Here is a 19,218-nt window from a genome sequence, read left to right as displayed (position 1 = left end):
TAAAAGGCAACAGCAGAAAAGCCGAAATGGTGGAGATAGCCCTTCAGCATGCCTAGAGCAGAGCCCTGCTGGGCATGGGAAATGATGAACAAGAACCTGAGAAAGGATGGAAGAAAGGGGGATCAATTTGTCTTTCTGTACATCTTGCCAAAAAGTTTGCCCAATGGCAGGCAAACATTTGTGGGGGATGGACGCCTGGCTGCCAAAACAACATTACAGACTTTAGGCAGAAAGTCGAAAGCTGTCCACTGTCACTGATCAAGCTCCACGCAAAAAAAGGTGGAGCGTTGACAGGTTCAAGTGAAGAACCCACCATTGCTGCGGTGACAGAAGATCCACCTGATGGAGCAGCCTGATTGGACGACCGACAGCCATGCTCAACAAATCAGGATATCACACTCTTCATGCCCAGTCCGGAGCCAAAAGGATAACTTGGGCCCAGTTGTTCCTGATCTTCTCAAGAACTCCGGACAGGAGTGGTATGGGTGGAAAGGCGTACAGGAGGCCCAAGCTACACTCGAGATAAAAAGGCTTCAAACAAGAACCGCCTTGGCATTGCGCATTCTTGTCTGTGGCGAACAGATCTAGGCTAGACTCTTCCCATTGCTGAAAGACTGTGCACCACCTCTTGATGGAGATGCCATTCGTGATCCGGTAGCCATCTTTGGCTGAGTTTGTCCGCTCTGGCGTTCAGAAAACCCGCCAGATGTTGAACCACCAGGGATATGCCCTGCCATTTCAGAACTGTTCCGAGATGCAGGGCCTCTTGACAAAGGGTCCACAGCCCTATACCGCCCAGTTTGTTGCAGTCCCACATGGCAGTGGTGTTGTACGTGAACACCTGCACCAGCCTTCCTGGAATGCCAATCGGATCTCTCAGAGCTACAACCTGTTGATATGGAGTCCAGATTCCGCCAAAGTCCTCTGTATCCGCCTCTCCCAGATGGCCGTCCCATACCAGGAGTTATGCATCAACTACCATGGGATCAAATTAGGAAAGGGAGAGGGATCTGCCGCTAACCTAATCAAGGTTGGTTAAAACTGCCACCCCTGATCTCCACAAATGAGCTGCAACCACTGCAATCACCTCAGTGAACACCCGAAGGGCGCTGGTGAGGGCAAAAGGTGAGCACAGTGAACTGAAAGTGCTTATGGCCCCACCGTGAACCACAGGTAACACTTGTGGGCCGTCAAGACGGGAATGTGAAAATGTGTCCTGCAAGTCCAATGCTAACATCCAGTCTACTGGGTCCATGACAGATGGAACCTGAACCTAGTTGAGGGAGCACAGGTCTAGAATAGGACGGAGGCCTCCGTCCCTGGGAATTAGCGGGAATAATACCAGGGTTCTTTGGCCAAAAGAGCAGTCACTTGCTGTCAGAAACATGACAGGTGGTCCTCCGGCAGCTTGTCATCAGTAGGTGGCATCGTGGGAGGGGTACTCTCGAAAGGGCGGGAGCAGCCCCTTCGGACAATCGGCAAAACCCACCTGTCCGATGTTATGGACTGCCAGCGGGGCAGGTGATGAAGAATACTGCCACAAACTGGGTGCCCACCATGGTAAATGGGCAGACTTCGTGATGCGCAGTGCTGGTAGGAACCTCATTGACAACTACGAAGGGGCTGGAAAGGTCGTGCACTGTGGTGGCTGGGCAGGTAAGGATGCTGCTGTACACCCCACCCTGAGTCTGCCTTGGGACCGGCACCAAGGAGGGTTGGGATGCCGCAGCTGATCCAGAAGTGGCCCCTCCTGAACCCACGGGGCCCAAAGGGACATCAGCAGGAACCAACCACCCGAATGGGAGGTGCATCGACTCAAAACTCTCAGAGTTGGGCGGGAGTCACTCAGGCTCCGAGAAACTCAAGGCATTTGTTCAACAGTGGAGCCAGGCCTCCAGTGGCGACGCTCCTTAGTCTCATTAGCCGACGGATGCTTCGACAAGGACTTTTATGGGACTTTGACTTACTGGAGTGGCTTTACTATTTGAAGTCAATCGATGACCTCGGGCTCTGCAACCGTTCCTGGGACCTTCCTCTCTAAGGCATTGACCATCGAGCCACCAGGAGATTGAGGGATCGCTCCCCCTAGGCCTTTAGGTGTGTTGCGGAGCAGTGGGAAAGGCCTTCGGGTCATGGTCCTGCTCGAGGCACAAGAGGTAAACAAGGTGCGGGTCCACTACCAAGCCCTGTGGTGACAGGCACCACAGGGCTTAAAGCCGGCCTTCTTTGATGACATTTCCTGCCACAGCAGGAGATTAGACCTCAAAAATACTTGACAAAACTTTGAGGAAGCCTAGTCAAAAAATCACTAAGGGGAAGCACTTCCTGGAACTGCGCTCACTGGCGCAGAAAGAAAAGAGATGTTAGCGCGCCTGGGTGGCACCAAAATATGCACCGCAAACGTCCCTTCCAGCGCAGGCTGCACCAACAAACCCACACTGAGCCTAACACCACCAACCGGAACACAGGGGTACTGCTCCCCCCAAAAAATTCCAGATCCAGTCTGACGCCTGGGGATAATTCAAAGGTAAGGAATCTGCTGCTAGAAGTCTCAATCAGATTTGGGTTATTTGATTTTCTGCTCAAAGCTGAACCTGGCTAGCCATTGCACTGCAAGTATTATGGATCTTGCACATTTGTAAGCTTGTTCACGCTATACATTTATGCACTTGTGGGAGAGATGCAAGAGCATGAAAACTTTAAAATAAATTCTTCGAGGAAAGAACACACCAAGAAAGACATGGGAGGAGAAAGAAGAGACAATGAATGAATTGAAAACAGACAAAATAAAGTGCAAACTGAAGTGATGCAATTTGGAAAGAAGAAAGAACAGAATCTGCACTACCTAATTGGAAAAAAGCTCCAATTCAAGTGAGTGATTTACAAACTGCACTACAGAGGTTCAGTTTTAGGCTCACTGAACAGCATATCAAGGACAGACATTCAATTTGAACCTGTGTCAGGAAAATGAGAAAAGGACAAGGTACTTACCTATAACGTTAGATCTCCAGCCTAGCAATCTTCTCTTGATTTGCATGCTGTCTGCACATTCCTAATGTCAAAAGCCCTAATGTGCCTTGCGGTCATCTAGGACAATTAAAAAGAAATAGGAACTGCAGAGTTGGGGCACTGTAGGGCCTCATTGTAAATCACTGCCTGTTAATAAAATGGAGGCTAAATATGTCAGAGAAAATAGGTTTACATTTTTATTGGATCTGCCAATTATTTATCTAAAGCCATGCGAGTAAGTACACCTGGCCAATGTATCGGCAACGTGAAAAAAAAAAACAATGAGCTAAGAGTATCCTGTAAACAGAAATCTAAGAAGTGATGGGGGAACATGACGGAATGCAGGGCAAAGCAGAAAATTCGGATTATCGGAATAAGTAAACTAAAATTAAAATAATAAAATAGACCATAAAAGATTTCTTTATCAAAGAGCAAAGAGGGTAGAAGATGGTTTCTAGAGGGCCAAAAGGAGTAAAACAAGTTCCAGGAATGGAAAGGACATATTCAAAAGTGAGCAGAATTGGTAAAGTAGGTAGGTGCATCACTCTAGAAAAAGGTCTACATTGGTGCAGGACCCAGCTGAAAAGAAAAAATAAAAGGCATTCCTGAAAGGGATTTTAGTTTACAAAATTGAAAATAAGAAAGTTTGCAAAAAAAGACCAAATTGAGAGGTAAAACATAAGGGAGAAGAGGACAAACAATAATGTAATCCTCAAAATACAAGAAAGGCCACAGTCAGTGGCAAACGACAGGCCAGTCTGAACCTTAGATGAGCAAATGCCCGAGCTAAGCAGCTCTACAAAGTAAGCACACTAAACAAGCTGTCACAAGCCTGTTGCTTTCAATGAGCTATTTAACATCCCAAAATATGGCTGGACAACCTACCACCCATTCATCATCTAGCCAAATAGGCTTGGCACTGCGCCGAACCCAGCTAGGATTATGAAAGCTAACGTCTCCTTCATGTGTGCAGTGAATAAAATTGCAAGTGGCTCATTTTACAAGTAGAGACATCACGTTTTCCTTTATCTAAAGGAATCTCAAATGGTACAAGCCATCCATTTGTTATCTTTTTCATCTGTTTTCGAAACTGATATTTGTTTGCACGATTATAATGGATTTAGTTGTTATTTACAAGCAAACACTGGTTCGCTTGACGTTTTGTTTTATATGTTACCGCTGTTTATGTTATTTCAATTATTGGATTCGATTTTGTTAATATGAATCATTCATTTTCTTGTTTTAAGTGTTTAAAGAAGAGTATGATTATTTAAAATTCATTTACTCAGCTCGAAGAACTGTGTGGAATGAAACCCATTGGCTGACCTATTTAAGGTAATTTGTGACTATTTTATGATCGATAACTGAAAATTATATTTCTGGAATTAAGAAGGATCATTTCTCAATTACACAATGATAAAAAAAAGTGGAATCCATCATCAACCAAGTACTTTTCAATCGAGATTATGTCAATGCAGTTTACATCAAAACCTACCGTCAGGCCAGTCAGAAACTACAGAGAATCTAGAAGGCAAACCATTCCTTAACCTCAATATAGACTCACATTTAACTAGTCATCAGTTTACAGACTTCGAGCCTGCAGACAAGGTACAGCAGTTTTAAAGTTATGTTAATAGCTCAAAGGGACCTCCCAGAGCTCTAGATCCATATTATTTCTGCATAAACGACCTACGTATCAAGCCAGAGCTCTCAAATATAAGTTGGTCCCACTCTTAACCATTACATCCTGCACTGGCGAGACCTCCTTTTCAGTTCAGATGGCTAAGATCTCGAACTCTAATTCCTGGCAGGATAGAACGATTTACAATATGCAAACAAGAATCAGGCTCTTCCCACATAATTAAAACTTTGATTGAGCCGATTCCAAAATATAACGGCAGTTATCTGCACAATTGAATGTTTGTATTTTTATACTACTCCTCAACACCTCATGCACAAACACACTGATGTCACAGCACAATGTTTAGAGCACATCCCCACACAACACACACATCCCATAAATATCCTCACTACAACCAACATCTTTTTCAACCAGGTATTCCAAAAGTGCTCCCAAGAAACTGAGGCAAATGCGAGCGAGCATCCTGCGGCTCTGCCAGAGGTAAACAAACGCACTAGTTAATTTCTGCTGTAGCAACTGGAACAAAGAAGCTGAACACTTAAGTCAATGTGAAAACCCCACCCGTGGAATTGCATTTCAACAGCAAAGCTTTCCGTCCACAAGATGAAGGAACAGGTTTCAAGTCTTAATCTGCGGTATCTAGTTAAGGCGAGGTATCCTCTAGAAGAAGCCTCAATTTCCAGTGTTTTGATTGACTGTAAGATGCAAGGCCAATCTCTGCAGCAAGAGAAAGCTGATTTGCATTGCACCAATCAAGAGAAGAAAATTCTGCCTGCCACAAGTTTCCTATTTTTCACCAATTCCAACACAGTTGAAAGAGTACAGCTACAGGATTCTGGCACAAAATTAGAGCACTGAATTTTTACTTCATCTTGCCAAACAAAAAGCAAACGTAAAACATTGTAAACGGTGTAAAAAAATATACCACTTAAAATTAAGACAAGATAGCATAGCACATTACAGCACTGACTTTCTACATGAAGCACTGAAGTACACAGGACGCACACGAGTTGAACTTAATCACCATGCTAACTAAATGACTGCATTCTACAAGCCATTTGTGTTAGATATTGAACAAGCAGCTATTATAACAGTAGGTAACACGGGGCGATGGGATGGGCAGGCGTTGTGAGGGAATACAGAACATACCAAGGAATCTACATTTCTAATCTCTCATCCAATAGATATGTACGAACTTTATGTGGAGTGGAAATGGGGAGGAACTATCTCAATACACAATAACGAAAGCAAAAAAAGAAGGGTTTTATAGATTGGCATCCCTCTAAATGCCTTGAAGTTGCCTAAGTAAGAGTGGTCTTTGAATGCTCTCTACAAAGACTGGAGAAACATCTGACATATCATTCTGGAAGTGGTGGGATGACTAGCATGGGGCTTATTTTTCTGCACAAGGAGGATCGCCGAGGAATGAACATACTAGGACATCCGTGGACCTTTGATGGTGATAGCAGAAAGGGTGATGGCTGAATAGGCACTCAAATTCTTGCTATCTCCCTATACGTCAATTTACAGCAAGCATCAATTTAAATCAGCAAGGCAATCTGACAAGTAGGATGCTGGAGGGTACATGTTTACTGGGTATTGGTTGGGGTGGGGGTGGTTTGTACTTTGAATGTTACAAAGTACAAACTACTTATTTCATTTTCGAATCAGTGAGGAAGATAGGCTGTAGAAATCGTCCCAGAGAAAAAATTACCAGAACCCCCACCATCTGAGAAGCTTTTCTGCGTAAATGCAATGCCCAGAGGATTCATATTGGATTGGATATAGACACCAGAGTCCTCAGAATGTCCCATCCGATTGAATAATGCCTGTATGTGAGTGAAGACAGCAACACAGGTTTGGTAGGGATATTCGTGGGCAACAGTAGCAAAAGCTGTAGGAGAAACCTACCAAAGACTGTGTAGTGTGGACAACATTGCAAAACTGTATATAAACAAAACGTCCAACTTATCGATGACCCTTCCAAAGCTTCTGAAAGCTCCCTAAAGCTAGAAAAGGGTGTCTGAAGGACGTACAGGGTTGGATCTACTCTCTCTCAAGGTCATTTTCGCTTATTTAATTATAAAACTCATTGTTTCACTAGGGTCCTGATGCCGGTGCATAGCTTAAAGAGCCAGTGAGGCAAAAAAGCTGGATATCATGTGTGTAGGTTATCTGACCTACTAGTGCTTGAATTTGAAATACTAAGCAAATACTTTCCGAAAAATAAGATTTTGAAAGCTATTTCTGAAGATGCCTTACCCCCTTCTGTAAACTGTTTGGCAAAATATGGGCTGGTTTTTCGTTTCTCCACTTGCGCTTGTGGTAATAAATCTACGAAGACAGTGGAACAAAAAAAAAACATTAATACATTAACTAGGCAACATCTCATGAAAGTACAGACTAGGATCAAAGAGCCAGGAAATACTGTGTTTAGCTAGTAGTAATATCGTTCTACAGGGAACAGAAAATTACATGTACATCAAGTTCACAAGCACACCATGTTTCTTCTGTGGAAGAGAGAGTATATGTGCAACATGCTGCCTACTTCAATAATAGTCTTCATAATTGTTTAGACATGGAGATAAATCTTCACATTAATCTCTTAGTAGTGATATATGATGTTTTGCTCTGTGTTTATCAGCAGTTGCATAAAGTACATAAATAAAATAATATCCACGTGGGTAGCATTTACAGGCATGGGTGATACAATGATGTATGGATAGATGGAGGAGCACAGCCAATAGCAGAAAGTACTTTACTAACCTACCAATGATACATTAATAAGCATGGCTCGTACTACTGCAATTTCCAGGGATTCAGTGGGACTAAAAGTTCAGGGTAAGGAGGAAAAAATGGGGTAGTCAGTAACATTAGTACTCAATACACAACAAGTGAGCTTTTACAATGGTCTTGAACACGCAGTGGAGGTTAATGCTCCTAGGATCCCATGAATTGATTTCCAGAGGGTGGATTCGAAGAGACTGCAAAACCGGAATATGGATACAGATGGTGGCTTGAGGGTAGTAAAGGAGTTGACTGACAGAGCTAAGATTCCGCCTAGAGAGGTTTTGCTGGAAAAATGGAGCAGCGTTGGAGATAGCTTTTTTAAACATGCTTTTCTTTGAACAAATTCTCGACAACACACTTTAGCCATACAAAATAATTTGTCAAATGTGACTGAGGATCAGGTTCATCGCTCACAATCAATACAGTCAGTCCATTATAGTATAGTGTCGGTGTGTTCAATCCCTACGACAGTCCATTAATTATGAAACTCCATACTACTCTCCCCGCGTAGCATCATCCACGAGTAAACATTTTGCAGATTGCTTTTCATACTAGTTTTTATCATTTAAATATGAATGTATATTTAGTGCACAGCCCAACAAACTAATTTGTCTTTCAACATAAAAAGGAGTCCCTTCTTCACCAGTACGAACCATCAAGGAACATGTCAATACAGGAAATTCGGACAAATGAACCAAAAAATACTAAAATTCCTACAATTGAGATTAACTGCATAACTACCATGTCTAAAGCGGAGCATGCGTAATGCACAGTCAACATTCATTCATCTTCGCATTGTCACATGTCAGTCTGTAATCAAATGAATACACATCAACTGCAAAAAAGAAAGAAAAAAAAGCGAACACTGGCAACTGTAATGTCCCTCCTCACTAGCGCAAAACACTTAGTACTATATCAAAATATTGTATAGACAGTCCATCTGCTTATCTTTAAGCTAAATGTGCATTGCTTTCTGAAAGATGGCTGCACCAGACACCAATCTAAATGCAAACATTAGAAATTTGGAGACCTAGAAATCATAATCTTTCAATACTTGAGCAAGCTCCACTTATTGATATGTGGCTGAATTAATTAGAGAAAATGTTTGTATGCCAATAGTAGCAGGGATCTCTTGGACTTCAAAAAAAAAAAAAAAAAAAAACGTATTTCAATATAATAAGCCCGTTTTAAAGATTGAAGGTTGCCACATGTTTTCCACTCACCACATATTGCTTCTGCAATGCCCAGAGGTGTAACCGACTGCAATGGTAACACTTCCTACTATCACCAAGCAAAACCTTCACAACATGCACGATGACATAATGAGCTGATGATCTGCAGAAAGGCCCAAATGAATCTCGAAATACTGGACAACACTATCTAAGCACTTGTTGATCTTTCTATGGCATGTACATTATCTATTGATTTTACGATAATACCGCAGATAACCTTCAATAAATATATATCTACATATTTGGGTCTGTTATTGCAAAGAAACACTTGAAGGATTACAAAACAACCACATTGCATCTGCACACATTGAGAAGCAGGAACAGCTCTGAGCTCAAGCAACTTTTTCTGTTCCGACACTAAATAGTCACAAAACAGATTGACAATAGCAGCGTTGTGGGCCAACAAAACTGTTGGGTTGGTGAGCAGAAATAAAAGCAGCAAGAAAGAGGCTTGGTTACAATTTTATTGTAGGTACATCAATAGTATGGCTTAGTCTGGTGTACCCTGTTCATTTGTAATACTGAGTCTAGATTTGTAGTCCTAGGCTAGAGCATTATGTTCAAGTCATCTGCAGTATTACGTCAAGTGCTTAAGCGCTCAATGCCTATACTTACATGGATTACTGGACGTACCATTAGAGAACCTCTTACCAGCTGGAGTGGACTTTATGATTTGTACGTTTTCGGGGACCACTTCTGGGGGTTTGCACCTAGCTGTGGACGAACTATAAAAAGGGTCATCTACAGTAAAGTTCAAGTACCTGATGCTGTGTTTGGTGTGAGGGGTTGATGGTGAATTCCTAAATAATGATTATTCTGTCATAACTGTGAAGAGTATGTTTTTGAATGATGGATGGACAGTGATGTATGGTGAATCTATGAATAACTAATGGTGAACAGTGATTTCCTTCTCCCTCAACTTTACATCAGTGTTTTTTCTTGTACGCAGAGTTGATTGGACTGGGCCATCTGCTAAGTCATTTAGTGGAGACCGCATCATTATCTTTCTTTAAAAACTTTATTTCGGTTGTCCGACCATAAAAGTGCAGGGTGCAAAGCGGCTCATAAAAGTACAATATAACTTTAAGAGTAGACATGAATTGCGGTATAAAACAGTCAAATATTAATCTATAATTCAATTAGTATATACAGTGGCCATTTAGTGCACAATGGAGGCCAAAACAATTAGAACCTCTGCCTGCTCTTGAGAACAACATAGAACATTATGCTGCTACAGTTCTCATGTGTTCTACAGATAAAATCCTATAAATAATGTCATTAACAATAAGGGCAGCTGATCGAATAAAACAATTAAAAAGAGGGATCTCTTCCCAGATTCCTCAGATTTCTCCCGATTGCCCACATGTGACCCAGGAACTTTGCAACTGAACAAGCAATCGCTGGTCTTGGGTCCGATCGGAGAATGCGAAGACCTTCGCCATAAATGTGTGTACCCAGCTGTTTGCATATTGGTTTAAGCCAATTAGCTCTCGGGAATGAGTACAGGGGGCAAACCTAAAATAATTTGGCTGTTGATTTAATCACTACGGTAAAAAGGAGGTGGTGCCAAGTTCCTGTACGGGAATTCAAAAAGGAAGTCCCAAACCTGAACTGCATATATAGTTTCTTATGTAAGGGTGACTGAATGATATCTCAATAAGGTTCAAGGGAACTTATAATTTTAAAATCCGTGAACTCTATTGTTATGCGTCCCCATGACGGATTGCTAAGTGTGGCCTGCGTTACCCAGTCCCAATAGTGCATTTTTGAGTGATCTTTACTAGGAATCAGTGACAAGTCCCTAGCTGCGCAATGTCCCTCCAACCCAATTGCAGCCAGGAGGCTGGATACAAAATGTGAAACGCCCATCTTGTTGGACGTGTCTAGTGCACTAACTACTCTGAGGGTGTTCTCATACAAAAGCAACTCAGGGGTGGACCGAATGCGCCACCAGGATAACAGACGTAGCTAAGGCTTTACTGCAATGGGGACTCTGCCCAGATCTATACTTAACAGTCGTACCTGCCCCCACCTTCAACACCTCTACCCCCAGCACCCCAGTAAACGGCCCACCAGCTGTTAACGCCTCACACTCCCCAAGGACAGTCACAAATTTCTTCATCACAGATACTAGCCGCCCCTCTAACATGACCCCTCTTATCCCCACTCATACCCCCCCTATCCCTCTCCCCCCTGACATAACAACTCCCACCCACAACACGCCACCATCTGAACACACCACCACCTGGAGTTTATCCACCCCCCCCTCCCATCCCCCCCATGGCAGACTCTTCTCCCTCCCCAGCTCCCTCCCCACTCTCGTCCACGAGTCTCTCACACCTGACACAACAAATCTCACACACAACACGCCACCATCTGAACTCACCACCATTCGGTGTCTATCCACATCCCCCTCTCATCCCCCCCACGGCGGACACCTCCCCCCCCCACTCCCCCCCACGACACTCTCACCCTCCCAATAAAAGACACAGAACATTCCGCCTCCCTTACCTTAGTATCCCCCTCTCTCCCACCCCCAATTCTCAGCCCTCACTACCCTCCTGTCTCCCCCACTGTCTTCAGCCTTCGCTCACTCTTCTACTCTCCGGCACCGTCTCCCACTAACGTCACTACCTATACCTCCCACCCACCGCCTACTTCACCTACACTCCTCGCCCACAAACGCGCCCACACTTTGAATGCCAGCCCACTCATTAGCACCGCAGAACCTTCCAACAACGCTAGTATATCCCCCCCTCGATACCCTGCCCGCTTTCCAGCTCACTACTCAACCATTCACCAATGGCTCTCACCACCAACCCCATCCCCAATGCACCTCCTGACCTGACTTTATCCAACCTCCAACAAGTCAAAGAGGATATTCTACAAATCAAAAAAGATGTCCACGCAATCAAAGACCTTCTCTCCTCACAGCCCAGTCCACGTCCCACCATCCCTCTACCCCACAAACGACGCACCCCCCATCTTCCCACCATCCCTCGACCCTACAAACGACGCACCCTCCCTACATACCCTCTCCTCCAACGACACCCGCGCTGGCCGACTATCCCAGTTCGCAATAACTCCCACCGCCCCCGTCGTGCCCTCAACCCATTGTCGGACCGCGACTTATGCTCTCTCCTACGCTCTTATGGCCCAGGTCCGGTAAAACACACATCCAACACACACATTCCCATACCCACAATTTTTACAAACCCTCTGAGGCGCCCATCACTCAACAACAGAGGTTCCGTCCTTAACAACCTCAGAAAAGTCCCCCTCACACTAGAATGCTCGACCACCCTTCTCTCTCCCAAACTCAAGTGCATCCTACTGAACTGCAGATCGGCCCAGAGACACTCCTCCGATATTGCTGATCTCGTCTCAGCCATGGATCTGGACCTAGCCATTCTAACGGAAACGTGGCTTACTGAAGCCTCTACCCCGATTATGGACATCCTAGTCCCCCCCAATTATCACATCATTAGGCTGGACAGGTCTCCTGGCAAGACGGGCGGGGGAATTGCATCCATTTTTAGGAGCAACCTCTCCGTCACTAAAGTCACCTCCCCCTCCCTTTCGTCCTGTGAACTCCTCTGCCTCGACATCACCAGCGAGGGCAAGCAAGTTTGTGCTTTACATCTCATCTATCACCCGCCTGGTGACAATCTCATATTCACACAACAACTCATGGACATGATCAATTCCAATGCCGGTCGGCAGACCACCCAAGTCTACATGGGTGACTTCAATCTCCACTGGAACGATCAGAAAGACACAGTGGTGAATAGTCTCAAAACTTTCCTTAATTCGCTTGACCTCACCCAAATATGCGATAGACCAACTCACGACAAAGGCTCGATACTCAATCTCATCATTGCCAAAGAGAACGCTACACAACTGGAGGCGATTCTACCCTGCGACTGGTCAGATCACCACATTATCACCTTCTTTATCAATGAAAAAGTTAAACCTAACCCGACTCAACCAATCAAATCCAACACATGGAAAAGGGACATGAAGAATCTTAACCCCTCTACCCTGCCTCCCCACTTCGGCAATCTCCTCCTTCCCCCTTCTGGCGCCTCGGATGTTCAATCACTGATCGACCACTACCGTGACTCTATGAACACAATAGTCAATGAAGTCGCCCCACTGCAACTGGAGAGTCTCCACCAAAATTTCTAACCCCTGGTATGATGATAGACTCAATGACGACAGGCGAACTATGCGAATGGCAGAGCGCACCTGGAGATCGGACCCTTCAGCACTGCACCTCAAAAGGCTTAAGAACAAGAGAAATGCCTACTTCAGGAAAATAAAACGCACAAAGTCGGACTTCTTTAGCCGCCAGTTGGACCAAGCAAAAAACAGGCCAAGAAAGCTGTTCGAACTAATCAAGATCCAAACAAAGACACAACCTTTACAATCAAACAGCACAACAAGCGACACCCCACACTGTGAAGCCTTCTCTGCTTTCTTTAAGCTAAAGACTGACAACATAAGAAATGACCTCATCATGGATGTAATCCGATTCCCCAACCACACCAGAATGGCTAACACTCAACCTAAAAACAAGGCATCTTGGCTGGTCTTCGATACCTACTCGGAAGAAGCAATACACAAACTGCTCTGCACCTTGAAGCCCTCTAATCACCTCACAGACCCTCTACCTGCAAATGCCGTAAAAGACTTCATCCCCTTGCTCCTCCCTCTCTGGACCAAAATCATCAACAGCTCCCTGCAACAAGGTCACATTCCAGACTCCCTAAAGGTGGGGCAAGTCACGCCTATACTCAAGAAACCTACAGCTGATTCGTCTGACCTAAACAATTACCGGCCCATCACCAATATCTCCACCCTGGCCAAACTGCTGGAGAAATGTGTCCAACTCCAACTAACAAAACACATTGACCAATTTGACCTCCTCAACCCTAATCAGTCAGGCTTCCGAGCGAAACATAGCACGGAAACAGCTATGACACACATAATTGATGACGCCCTCCAAATTCTTGATCGCAATGAGTCCTGCCTCCTCATCCTTCTTGACCTTTCGTCAGCATTTGACACGGTCAAACATGAGGACTTGCTGGAGCTGCTAAGCTCTAGAATGGGTCTATCGGGAACTGTTCTCAAATGGTTTTCGTCCTTCCTTCACAATCGGTCTCAGAAGTTCAAGATCGACAATGTGCTATCTTCAGCGGTGTCTGCAGATCTAGGTGTTCCACAAGGATCCTCCCTCTCCCCCACACTGTTCAACCTCGTCATGGAACCGCTCGCCACCTTGCTCCAAGCTTCCAATGTCCAATTCCATATGTACGCCGACGACACACAACTTTACCTAAAGCTACAATCCCCGGAAGATATCAAACATCTGAATTCCACGCTTATTAACACTCAATCCTGGCTGGCCGATAATCACCTCAAACTAAATGCTCTGAAAACTGAGTTCCTACTCATCTCACCCCCGGTGAAAATTTCCACCACCCAAACATGGCTCATAAACCTAACTGAACTCAATGTCCAACCTACCATCGTGGATTCGGCGAAATCCCTAGGCATCACACTCGACGCCAAACTCAACATGCAGCAGCACGTTAGCAAAGCCACAAAAGGAGCTAACTTCCAAATCAACACACTGAGGAAAATTAAACCCTTCCTCCCGGCCGAAGACTTCCAAACTGCTGTACAATCTTTAGTCATCCCTCGCATAGACTACGGAATTGTGGCCCTCAGCGGACTCCCGCTATCCACAACAGCACCCTTAAGAGCCTCCCTGAACGCTGCAGCGAGACTCATTACTGGCTCAAGAAAACATTCGCATATATCCCCAGACTTAAAGTCTCTAAAATGGCTGCCCTTTGAAGCCAGAATACAGCTAAAAATTGCAGTTATGACACACGCAGCCTTGCACCACAATGCACCCAACTACCTCGCTCAAAAGTTGTCTATATCAGGAGGCTCAAGATCCAATAGAAGTACAAAAAATCTACTCCTGAAACCTCGTAGATTCCGGAAAGAGAAAACATACAAGCGCTCCTTCTCAGGAATGGCACCCAGGATCTGGAATGCACTCCCTCCTGAAACCAGGCTTATCTCCTCCACTGCACTCTTCAAGAAAGAAGTGAAAACCATCCTTCTGGCCAAGATCTCCTGAACCTTATAGGTGCTGGATCAGAGACTCTGCATTGCTTTGCACCACTGTTCACCTGGTCCTTTGGCACTATACTTCTGCGTGATGGGGACTCCACTACGCTATTCTCTTCCTACCGACCAATATATGATACACGTTGGCTTACTGATTCACTCTCCCGATGCCCCCACTCAGTTCTCTCTACACTAAAACATTGATACAAGCCATCCACACACCCATGGTGTACCTGATCACCTCTGTAGTGGGAACAATGACTTGTGCCTTTTGATATTACTTGTTTACCTGATTGTATACTGACATGTTTTATGTATGTTATTATTATCCTACCATGTGTATGACTACTATATTGCTCCCATTTTCTCTGTTCATTCCTACTGCCCCCACCCTGTCTTTGTGAAGCGCTCCGATATCTGTAAGGATCTTGTTCGCGCTATACAAAACTTTGAATAAATAAAAATAAATAAATAATAAACAGATGGAGAGGGCACTCCGGGGGAGCGAGACCAAGCACCTCAAAAATGTGTTCTTAGACCTGGAGAGATCATCCAGCCTTTTAAAACCCCACAGTCCAGCTCCATAAAGGACTGAGCTTACTGCTTTTGACCCAAATCTGGAGAGCAGCTGCTGGAGGTTGACTAAATGAGGTGCTATGTTCGTTCGTCAAGACTCCTGCTATTTGCCTATGCTTCAGGGTCGATTTAGAGATGTGGGACTTCCAAGACAAATCTTCTGAAAGTGTAATGCCCAGGTAGTCAAAAGTACTAACCCTTTCCAGTGCAACACCTCCCAGAGATAGTTTCCCTCTATAAGATTTGTGAGGATTAATCATTAGATGCTTAGTCTTTGATGTGTTGACCACTAAACCTCGCATGTCGCAGAAGTCCTTAAAACAATTTAGGAGCAACTGCAGCCCTCCTGGTGTTTTTGATATGGACAACGGATCATCGACAAACAAGAGCGTCACAATCATCTTGGGCCACTAGTTGTGATTTGATAGGTGTAGCTCCTGTGTTATTAAATCTGGTCTAGAGCAACTGGGTGGCTCACCCCAAGGCGACCTCAAAGTTAGACTCAAGAGTTTGTGGCTGCTATCAACAGTTGATTCAACCGCCACGTTGATCACCCCGGGCCATAGCCTTAGGTCTATCAAAAAGTAATCTACACACCTTATATAGTTGGTTTTAATAATTGCACTTGCTCCCGTTTTATGAGAGTTGGTTTGCTCATTTGGTACCCTCAATACAAACTCAAGAGATAAGGCGTTGAGTTGGAGTGCCACTTGGGTCCATTTTTTGATAGGGAGGATGAGCTGTGGCAGGTCCCACATATTGACTTATCTCCTGATTCCATAGACATCCCCCCCTCTCCAGCGGTTCAAATATTATGTTAAAGTCCCCTGCTATGATCAAGAGGCACAATGGGGCCCTCTCGTCCAATAGTTCAAGTTCTTGTAAACTAGCAGACCTCCTACCCCCGTAGTTCCTCTAGCAGATACATCATGATGTCAAGAAAGGCACCATTCTTGCCTTTAAATTTGATGCCCAACATATCGGACTATTGGAGGGAAGCTCGCAAATTATACAGTGTTGCACAATACTAACCCAAATTAACAGACCCTCAGTGGGACGCCCTGGTTTATTGAAACATGGGGGTCGATGGAACGTTACGTAGCCTGGCACATGTATGGGAGTTGTACTTTAACTTTCCTGTAGAATACAGATATCGAACGTTTCGATATATAGTTGATCCAATGTGGAAGGGCCATTTTTGTCTTTCACCCAGCCACATTCCACGACACCATTTGAAGCATATCCGAGGCTTCAGGTATGCACTCTGAGGTGGATCTAAATCAAGCCTAGAGACCTCCTTCCTGAACATAGAGCTGTGGAAGGCTAGCAGATGATACTCCTCTAGGCGACTCAAGTTTGGTGGCAACTAAGACCCTTTTGGGCAAGGCTTCTTGGCTTGAGGTGGTTTCAGTGCTGCCCGGGTCCATCTGACTACGTGTTGGAATGATAGGGTAGCTTTTTGAACGGAGAACCAATGGAGGCTCTAAGGGCGGACTGACTCTGATCTGGAGCATTATTATCAATTTCAGATATCGCAGCTTAACTAGAACAAAACTTTACTTGCCTTTTTTTAGGACTGTCGGGGCAGAGACCATTGCTATTATTCCTCTTGGCTTTTTAATAGACATTTAATACCCAAGATGGCCACCACTATTTCGCGTCACAAACTGCTTGTACCGCCCAAGTATTTCTTGCAATAACCGAAATGAACCACTAATAGATCTTAATGACATGGATTGAAATCCAAATACATCGGTTATATAATTTGCCAGTTGGGTCAACCCAGCATTCAAGCTAAAATACTTACCCCAAGGAGTACATTAACAGATTCTCATGCCACTCCAGTTTATCCCATTGTGAGCTCCAACTACCACTGAAGCACCTATTGCTCCTACTATATTCAGTTTGCCTAAGAATAGTTTTGGACTTCTGTGGAAAAGTAAATTTTGCCATGTTCTGTGTCCCTACGCGTCCTCCATCATATGTTATCTGTGCATGATTAATATGCATATGTATTCCCCATGTTCGATTAAAGACGCAATTACAGTTGTGTCCATCTCTAGTATGCCAGTTTCCAGTTCTCGTGAATACTACGAATATCAGGCCTATGTAAAGTCACGTTGCCACGTTTCTCAGTATGCACGTTATTTCATTGTAAAGTCCCCGTTTCTAGGCCTCAAAAGGGCCCGGACACTAGATTCAGCTCCTGTCTCCTGAGCCTCGCTGAGGAGCGATACAGCCCCCACCTGTATCCTCGACCCTTCACTTACTTCCTGCCTCGCAGTGCCCGGCTCAGCCTGGCTCTGCCTCCGAGTCTGCCAAGAGTATGTTATGATTCTAGTTATCAGTCCAGCCCTCCTTCTCTGCATTCCTAAGCTACTGAATCGCATCAATAGTTTCCGTCATTGTCTAGCCTTTACGTCTCCATGTAAGAGAAATACTGCATTTAATGGTCATTTAATATTCTTCATCACGCACTACATGTAGAATAATGCATGCTCCAGTCTTAGAGTCTGTTAGCCTTTACCCCGATAACTTTTGGATTCTATCAACATGTTCTCTAAACATCAGATACTAGATACTGTTTAGGTACATGTCGCCCTGACTCTCTAGACTTCAGTCTCTGCTCCTAGCACAGAGTTCATAGCCCCCAGCTTCTCCTAGTAACACGTCATTGTCAGTTTGCGCGCACCATTAGGTTAGAGGTCCCGGCTCCTTAGGTAGCCCCCTCCATGTTTCCGCCCCATTTGTGACATATTCTGTTACGTTTACATCACATGTCTATGTATACGCCTCTTGTTACACCCACTTTCACCCTTATCTTTCACGACTGCTATTGACCACACCTACTGCCCCGCCTATCGTATGTATTGTAATGCAACTGTTTTTAGTATATATGTTCGTGTATTGTTATTAAATGTTAGCGCGCTCATCCCAGATCCTGCCCGGCAGCTGTCGGGGCCCCCCTGTCAAGCGCTGCCATCCTATTCCTGTGCAGGTTGTCCTGTTCCTGTCCTTATGCTGTATTAAACCTGCAAACTCCTACTACCTCGAATCTTGACTCTTATTTATTGAGCTATCTGTTATTGCTATGCCTAGTCAAACCTAGATCCGGTGTTATTTATTTATATACCACATAATGGCGCCCGAATAGGGACTTGCCCTTTCCCCACGCGCCGGTGAAGCCACGCCGGCCCCCTGACCCTCTGCAGCCGTGACGGAACCATACCGGCCACGTGCAGATATTTCTGCTTCAAGTATCCCTCAGGCCCACGGAGGAGATGGAGGTGGCGGTCCAGCATCCAGACGAGGCGGTGGAGGAACGCGGCGAGTCCCGACCAGAGCCCAAGCCGAGAGTCCAAGGTCCGAGGTATCCGGAGGCCCACCCGTAACTGGAGTCCGAAGTTCGTCCGTCCGGCGTCGAAGCAGTCCAGTCCAGTCCGAGGCCTTCCGTTCTTGCTGCCCGGTGAGTACCATTGCTGGGGTAGTATCTAGACAGGGTCAATCTAATTGACTCTGGTCCGTGGGTTGGTGGTACACAGACCCCCAAACGAAGTGTCCACTTCGGTGGATGCGGGTCCTGACGTGTCTCTTTATGAGACCGGTAAGTTTCGTACTGTTTCAGCAGTGCATCTAGTTTCTGTTCTAGTCCATTCTGTTCTCGAGAAATTCATATATTCTGTTTCCAGTATTCCAGGTAGTATTCTGTTCGAACTGTTATTTTAAATATTCTTCATGTATTTTAATGTCGTGGTATGAATGTGAAGTAATTATCGTGTTCATTGTGTATTGTATTGTGTCTAGATTACAGTTCAGTCATGC

The 19,218-nt window shown here is 44.8% G+C and overlaps 1 protein-coding gene across 3 annotated transcripts in view; it reads right to left on the bottom strand.

Moving 5' to 3' along the window:
• The window catches only part of MBD4 (methyl-CpG binding domain 4, DNA glycosylase), a 245,456-nt gene that overhangs the window by 122,684 nt on the left and 103,554 nt on the right, over positions 1-19,218 (bottom strand). For all 3 annotated transcript variants that reach the window (XM_078661689.1, XM_078661690.1, XM_078661688.1), the window contains exon 4: positions 6,914-6,985. In XM_078661689.1, coding sequence (XP_078517815.1) covers positions 6,914-6,985 — 72 coding nt within the window. The remainder of the gene's footprint in view (positions 1-6,913; positions 6,986-19,218) is intronic.

The sequence above is a fragment of the Lissotriton helveticus genome, chromosome 9, assembly GCF_964261635.1.
Source record: "Lissotriton helveticus chromosome 9, aLisHel1.1, whole genome shotgun sequence".
Lineage (NCBI taxonomy): Eukaryota > Metazoa > Chordata > Amphibia > Caudata > Salamandridae > Lissotriton > Lissotriton helveticus.
The sequence above is the reverse complement of the archived record's forward strand: the minus strand, read 5'-3'. Positions and strand labels throughout refer to the sequence as shown.